Here is a 7,801-nt window from a genome sequence, read left to right as displayed (position 1 = left end):
CCTAGCTATTTTGTTTCTGTATCTCTTCCCCCAAAAAGGGAGGCAGGTCATGGGCAAATACTTTCAGGCCCCAGGATCTCAGGGCTGTGAGTCTGTCTTACAATGCCATCAGCATGACAAAAGTGGATTCTGGCAGCCCATCCATTGCTGTTTTTCAAGGTCTACTCCAGGGGGGAGAGGGGGGGGAAGGCAAGGTACTGATATATTCATGTCTTAGGAATTATTCCTGTTTTTTAATGTGGCATTCCAGAGCCTACAGTCCAGTGACAGCTCCAAATCCAGTTACAAGGGTCCTTTGAAGGTGAGCCAAATGCAGTGTGTGGTAAAGATTCTGAAGCACTGGCTCAAGCTCTTTTTCCCTGGTTCCTAGAGCCCATCTTGACATGCAAGCTGAAAACGAATGATCTCTCAACAGCACTCTGGGGATTTTGCGGAAGGTCACAGTCAATTCTTCATTAGGCTCTTGGCCCTCGCTTTTCAGAGTCCTATTGTAGGGCTGGGTTCATTCCGCACTTTTGTTGCTTGTGGGCTTGGATATTTGCTGTTTAATGTTTTCATTGCTATGGCCCTAGCATAAAACCCATCAACTGACCAAAGAACTTCAAACTATTCTTTTACTTTTCAAACAAATTGCAGGGTGTACATGAAGAATAAATTAGCATGAGTTTTCTTCCATTAAACTGTTCAAAAAACACACTTGGGAACGAGGTCTCCTCCTCCGAAGGGTGCCCTGCCCCCACAGAGAGCGAGAAGCAGCCCTTCATTCCCCACCCCTACAGTCGTCCTCCACCTGCCACGTCCCACGCCTCCCACAGCCAGGCCCATGGTTGTGGACAGCCAGCTTCCCATCAACGGTCCTACACAGGCTGCCTTTCTAGCACGCTTGTAACAGAAGGGGCTACTGCTGTGGACGAGAAGCATTTGGTGTCCTGCTCTCTAAGCAGAGAGCTTGTCTTTGGGGCAGGAACTCTGGCGGCAGACCAGACACAGAATGGCAGCCACAGCAGCAGTGGGCTGGCCTGGGGACAACAGCTTTGCCATCTTTGTCCAGATGGAAAACTGTCAGCCCCAGAGAGATGCACATATAGACATAGAGACTGGGGAGAACACAGATTACATAATCTGTTAACACAGGACGTGGCAGCCGATTTCTTCACAGGACAGCTTCAGAAAAAGTATTCCACGGCCATTTACAACAGAATTACTACTCTCCATTTCTTTACAATTCAGGTTTCTCTTGTCCTCTGGATGATGGTGAACTAGGGTCAGCAGAGAATACTGCATTCCACCATCACGGACATCTTCAGTAAGTGAGTGGAAAACACTCTTCACACAGAGACTTGCTCAGCCCAGTGCCCTTCCAGGTCAGTGGCAGATCATCGAGGCACATCACAAAGGCAGGAGAACCTGCACACTCGTTGCTACCACAAAGGTACGTGAGAAAGAAAGATTCTTCCAGGGCATTTGTACTTCATTTCAATGGATTTTGTCAAGCCACCAAGAAGAGCGCCAGGCCTGAGTCTCAGATGCCTGAAGGCCAGTGCTCCCGAGCAGCTCTAGCGTGTGCACCTGGCTTAAAACAAAATGTTCTGGAAACTTTCTATTTGTTAATTGGCGAGGCCCGCCCATTCGGGCCTCAATTCCCTTTGGACTTGCACACACACACTTCCTACATACAGAAGTGGCCTGTTGTGCCCCAACAGCCATGAGCAGGCTCCACAGAGCACTCTTGTTTGCATTTCAAACCAGAGTCCTAAAAGTAGTAAGAGTGTCTTTGAATGAAACAAAACTTTGATCCCTAACATCTTATCCACTGAATACAGCACTCAATCACTCCTCTTAATTTCAGCACCTTGTATAACTGCATGATCTCTTCCCCAGTCACCCACAGGGACACATGAACAACCTTGGGTTGAATGATCATGTGTTGGTTTTTCACAGCTTGGTATTATTTGCACATATTAATTTGTTGGCATTCTGGGGCCTTCTGTGTGTTCTGATTTTGTACACCCTAAGAGGCTGGCTGCCAGCAGGATTAAGCTGACAAGACAGGGATAACTCTCCTTTCCTCATTCACCAAGAGCTCAGAATTAAAGAGCAAACAAACAAACTTCATCTTCTCAAATGGAACACACATGCAAACATCATCACGCCAGGCCCTGGGATTGACAGGGTCTCAAACCCACGTTGTCTGTGACTCAAACCAAAGAAAGACTCAGTCTAGTCACACAGAAGGCCTAATCAACTGGAACACAAAACACAGTAATATGAAAAATCAACAAAAGACCAGATCTCAGTAAATCGTAAAACTAGTTGTTTAGAGTTCAATGGATCAAGAGTCCAGGTCTAATTCATAAAATCAACACCATTTTTAAAAAGTTTACATCGCATTATATTTTGAAGCATTTCTCGCATTTTATGGTAGAAAATAAAACCTTTTTAAAAGAGGTTGTTTGTGTTGAAAGGCGACATAAATGCATTCTACCTCCAGCGACCTAGTAACAAGCATGTGGGAATCTTAATGGTAGGTTATCAACACTGGTGTACATCAAAGGCCCCCTACCCTATTCGCAAGATAAGGAGGGAAGAGAAAAAGGAAAAAGGAAAAGAAAAAAGGATGTTATGCTAGACTTACTAGACGTTACTAGAATAGCAATTGCCAAGGAAACAAAAAATTCTGCTAGTTTGACTGTGAAGCCCAAGAGGCTCAAGAGAGCTGAAACCCATTTAAAAAATATTAGCACTTTTTTCAAAAGCTCTTGGTGTAAATTTCGATGTAAAGATGCTAGCCCAAATATAAGGTGGTCCTGAGTATTAATAAATCTTATCAGTCAGAAACGGTAACAAAGTACTTCTTCAGCAATTTCGCTTCTCCCTGGGACACCTTTGTTCCCAGCTTAGAGGACTGTGGGCGCGTCCACCACTCTCTCACAGCAGGGTCCAATTCCGTGGTGATCTAGGCAAGTCGTTTGGAACAAGGGACAAGTGGCCAGATGGTGAAAAGCCCTGAAGAATGCTAGAACAGGCGTCTCTCACCGAGTGCTGGGAGGGCACATGGTTCTATGGGCTGTGAGGCCCACAGACCCAGCCAGGAACCCTGGCTCCACCCTAAACCAGCTGTTGGGCCTTGTCGGTGTGGTGACGTCATTTCTCGCAGTCGCCGTGCAATAGGAGTAATGCAGACTTCAGGGAGCTATGGGGAAGATGTGACGGTTTAATAAAGCAATACGACCTAGCACGGAGCCAGCTGTTAATAGCTGCTTATCCTAGTTCCTTTGACTTCCTGTCTGTTTGTGCCTCACCCGGTGCAGGAGACCACCGGTCAGTCACACAGTTCAGGCTCGGTACTTACTCGTGATAGGCTGAGCTATTTCTCTGGGATTGCTAATTGCGTACTTGAAGGCAGGGGTTTTCCCCTAATGTTGGATAACTTTAAAAATAACCCCCTTTACTAATACTAAGACCCTAAGTAGTACTTCTCGTTGTGATTCACAAATAGCCTAGGAAGCACCAAAAGGGTTGTTGTTTGGCATGTTGTTGTGGCCCTGCCATACTGACTCTAGTCTTTCTAAGTAAGTGGATTCCAACACCCAGAAGGCACACAAATCAAGAATACATGCTTTCTGTAAATCCATTTACTATTTTGAAGTGTTCAATCAACTGTTTGGCAATAACAATTTTTTCCATGCAACAAGTCAGTGATTTACATTGCAAATACAAAATAAAATGAGGAATCACCCTCCGTGATCTCTACCACCCGCCACACCCAAGCTCATGGTTCTCTGCGCCCACAGCGGTCCGCCGTGCATCCTGAGTACTTACTACACACTTCTCTGCACTGGCCTGTTCTTCCGGCAGGCGGGCAGTACTCTGAGGCAAAGCTTCGTGAAAAAGCTAACTGAATTGATCCAAGGAGAAGTCTTGGATTTTCTGGAGAACCAACACTGCTACGCTGTTTCCAGATCTGCCACCAAAGCTGAACTTGGGGGTTGGCAGTTCTTCATAAAGTTCGAATCCTGTCAGACAAAACAAAGATACTATTATTAGCGACTGAGCTCACAGCTAACAGAAGTCTGTGCTGACCTTGTGTTTGCCAACTCTTTAGACAACACTGATTACAAACTCCAAACTGAGACTGGCCTTCATTTTGTGTCTCTGCGAGAGAGGCTAAGAGAGGATCTAATTCTTTATTTGGTTGGTTCAATGAAGCATGGACTGCCAGATGGCCTAGATTAGACCAACTTGAAGTACCTGACCTACCTTGGTACACTGTAGAGGAAGGCATCCAAAAGCTTAGAGAAATTGGTATGTTGGAATGGATCTATCCCCATAGACCCAAAAAGGGGGTGTCCTGAGGACATACCCTTTACCACAACCATAAGGAACAAGTTTGTGAAGTGGGCCCCAGCATCTCTTAAGACTCCTGTAATTGCTATTTTATGTGCACCAGGATTAACAGTGGGCACTGCCCTAAGCGAACCCCGACATTTGCCCACAATGGGGCTGATTGGTCCCCGTGGTGGTAGAGGGCAGGTGTCAGCACTGAATCAACAGAGACAGGGTGGGCGTGGTTATAACAGACAACAAGGTTTCAGTAGTAATCAAAGCAACCTGTCTCGTGTGTAATTATGGCACTGGCTACTTAGCCACGGTATCCCTAGGAATGAAATAGATGGGAAACCTACTAAATATTTATGTGTGTGTGGCAGGCACGTGTACACCAAAACCCTTAGAACTGAAAAAGGTTCAAAGACGACCAAAACTGCACTGTAGAACAGCAGCTTTCTCTGCAGCCTCCACTTCCTGTTGACGATTCCTTCACGGCAGATCCTCCTCCCAGCAGGGAAAGCAGCTCACCACAGGAGCCAGGCATGATGAGAGGTGCGTGCTCCCTTGCAGTAAATCCACACCACTCATATGGGAGCTCTGGGTACAGAGAGGCTGAGTTAACTAGAAAATACAGGGCGATTTGAAACCCACGGCCAGGACATAACCTGGGCAAACTTTCACTGAATGCACAACAAAAACAGAGAGACGTGGAGCACACTGAGGTGAAGGGCACGGGAGGGCAAGGAACTAGGAACTCTCAAAGCAGCAAAGTGTAGCTTTAAAAAGTAAGCACCCACGTAGTATCAAGTCCCAGCACTACCCGTTACTCGGTGTGAGCCGTGGCAGGCACGCTGCCTGAAGCAGGATCGTTTCCATGCAGAGGTGATAGGTGACAGTGCCCCTGCCCAGTCCAGTGATTCTGTACAGAGCAAAGTCACATGGGGCCACATTTCCCTATGAAATAAAACAACGAGACTGGAAGGGCAGCACCACATTACCATGATTTTTCCATCAATGAGGGCTATTGTTTTGGAGAGATGTTTTTCCCCATTGTGTGTGTGTGTGTGTGTGTGTGTGTGTGTGTGAGTGCCTTGAACTCAAATAACCCTCATAAACAGAAAGACAATGTGAAGGATATGTATTATTGCGTCAACTTGTCTTTAAGATGTTGTTACAAAAAAATTTTTTTAAAGATGTTGTTACATTATACGTTGTAATTCAAATTCATCATAACTCACCAAACCTTAATAGATGAGTATATATTAATACACTAATTAAAAACAGATAACGAGAAAATGTTTCCACAAAAGGATCCTCGAAAAGTCTTCTAGATGGGACATATGTTCAAATGCTGGATGGTGGAGCTGCTGTGCTAAGTCTACTAATACACACTCATATTTGTCTGGTGTTCGTTAACCGAGACTGATAATACCTGATCATAAAATGTTTCAAAAAAAATTTTTTTTCAAGAGGAAGTGGAGCTGGAGTGGATTTTCCAGGCCTACTCAATTTTTTAGCTCCCTGCAGAATTAGGGTATTTCATGTTGATGGACAACACCCAGAATATAACAGTGGCTGAAGCCCACGGGCTGAGAATGATTGCAATTATTTGAATACACATGCTTGCCTTTCAGGGCTATTAATGTTTTTCTTAAAATGAATCTAGAATATTTTTGTAGTATAATTTTTTTTCAAATGCAATAATTATAATAAAGGTAAAAACCCTGGAACATCAAATATAGACATGGTAATCACCAAAATACATAACAAGGCAAAGTATTTTTATAAACATGGCTTCCTATAAAAAGGCAAGAACTGTCTCAGTAGATGGAGATATCATTTATGCTTTGAACAGAAAAAGGCACCAAGAGCCACAAAGTAGAAGCAAAGCAGGCTTCGGTCCATGCAAACCGCCAGCCCAGACAGCAAGGGCAGCAGAGGCTGGCAGGCCTGGGCTTCCCTCCAACACCACTACCTCCAAGATTCAGGCCTAAATCCAGTTCACAATACAGTGCTGGATCACCAAGGACATCTCCCCCGTAACATTCTGCTCATTTAAATTCAGCAATACTCTCGACAGCAGAACCCGAGCTAGTTTTAATGCAACACTGGCATGGGTCAAAGCACTCTGCACGTTATTAATGGGACCTAGTAGTGCAATGAGTTCAGTGTTGGGCTGGTCAACAGGAGCTACGAGATTTGACCCCACCAGCTGCTCTGTGGGAGAAAGATGTGGCAGTCTGCTCCTGTAAAGAGTTAGAGCCCCAGAAACCCACAGAAGCAGTTCTACCCTGTCCGACAAGGTCACTGTGAGTCAGCATCTATTGGAGGGTCCTGGGTCTAGGTCAGTATAAGGGAACCCTGGGCGGGGCTGCGGTGAAGAGGCAGTAAATCCTACCCAGCAGCTAGCTGCTCATGGGGAGAAAGACGTGGCTGGCTGCTTCCATACAGATTTGCAGTCTTGGAAACCCTGTGGGGCAGCTCTCCTCTGCCTTAGAGGGCGGCTCGAAGTGTGAATGAACTCACTAAACTGTTAGGGTGTACCAGGCCGAAATCTGTCCCCCAGTACTGCAGACACAGCCCCTGAAGGGGACAAGTCCTGTGGGGTGTAACTCGGGGCACTTAGTACCACTGACAAAACGACTGACTCATGACTTCGACTGTTTAAGAGGAAACACATGTAAAGTGAAAGATACAGTGATGGCATAAAATAAAAGACAATAAATCAAAGAGATAGTAATAGAATTCGGGTTTTCTAGAGATAGTGGGAATGAAGCCAGGAATTCACTGGTTGGGCCACAAACTTTTAAGCTTTCTATTCCATAACCAGCCAGAGTCACTAATGCACACAAAAGGATGGGTGTGGAGGGTCCCCCTCCTACCACTGCCTGTTTCCTTACCAAAAAGAAAACCACTTACAGACCCAATGCGTGCAGCAAATGACCAGCCCAAAGACAAACCCAATGCCGTCAAGTCAATCTGAACTTACAGCAACCCTGAGGACCACAGACAACTGTCCCACAGGGCTTCTGAGACGATGGCTCTTTATGCGAGCAGCTTGCCCCATCTCTCCCCGGAGGTCAGGCTGAAGGGTCTAAACCTCTGGCCCTGAGGGTTAGCATTACAGCAGCTTGCCCACCGCACTACCAGGGATCCTTACAGTCAATCGTACAATAGAAGGAACAGTGCATGGTAGCCTACTCTTTTGAGGTAGTTCACATCCCATTAGTTTGGGACAATGGAGCTCTAAAATTCAACCAAATATTTAAGTGCAACACTACTGGCTTAACACCCAACCTTAAAAACGCCTATTCTAAAAAGAAATTTTTTTAAAAGCCTATTTTTTTTTATTAATTGGAAGATAATACAGATATCATCCGTAGTTCAATCAAATCAAGTAAAACTGTACAACTGCTACCACAATCAGTTCCCAAACATTAATTTTCTTCCTAGACTCCTTAACATCATCTCC

At 45.3% G+C, this 7,801-nt stretch overlaps 1 protein-coding gene across 1 annotated transcript in view; it reads right to left on the bottom strand.

The window, feature by feature from the left end:
- Positions 1 to 3,620: 3,620 nt before the first annotated feature.
- EEF1AKMT2 (EEF1A lysine methyltransferase 2) overlaps positions 3,621 to 7,801 on the bottom strand; it is a 23,984-nt gene continuing 19,803 nt past the window's right edge. The window contains exon 5 of the mRNA XM_045291511.1: positions 3,621 to 4,016. Coding sequence (XP_045147446.1) covers positions 3,895 to 4,016 — 122 coding nt within the window. The 3' untranslated portion in view covers positions 3,621 to 3,894. The remainder of the gene's footprint in view (positions 4,017 to 7,801) is intronic.

Source organism: Echinops telfairi, unplaced genomic scaffold (genome assembly GCF_000313985.2).
Source record: "Echinops telfairi isolate 266 unplaced genomic scaffold, ASM31398v2 ScPeMD7_70;HRSCAF=299, whole genome shotgun sequence".
NCBI lineage: Eukaryota > Metazoa > Chordata > Mammalia > Afrosoricida > Tenrecidae > Echinops > Echinops telfairi.
The sequence above is the reverse complement of the archived record's forward strand: the minus strand, read 5'-3'. Positions and strand labels throughout refer to the sequence as shown.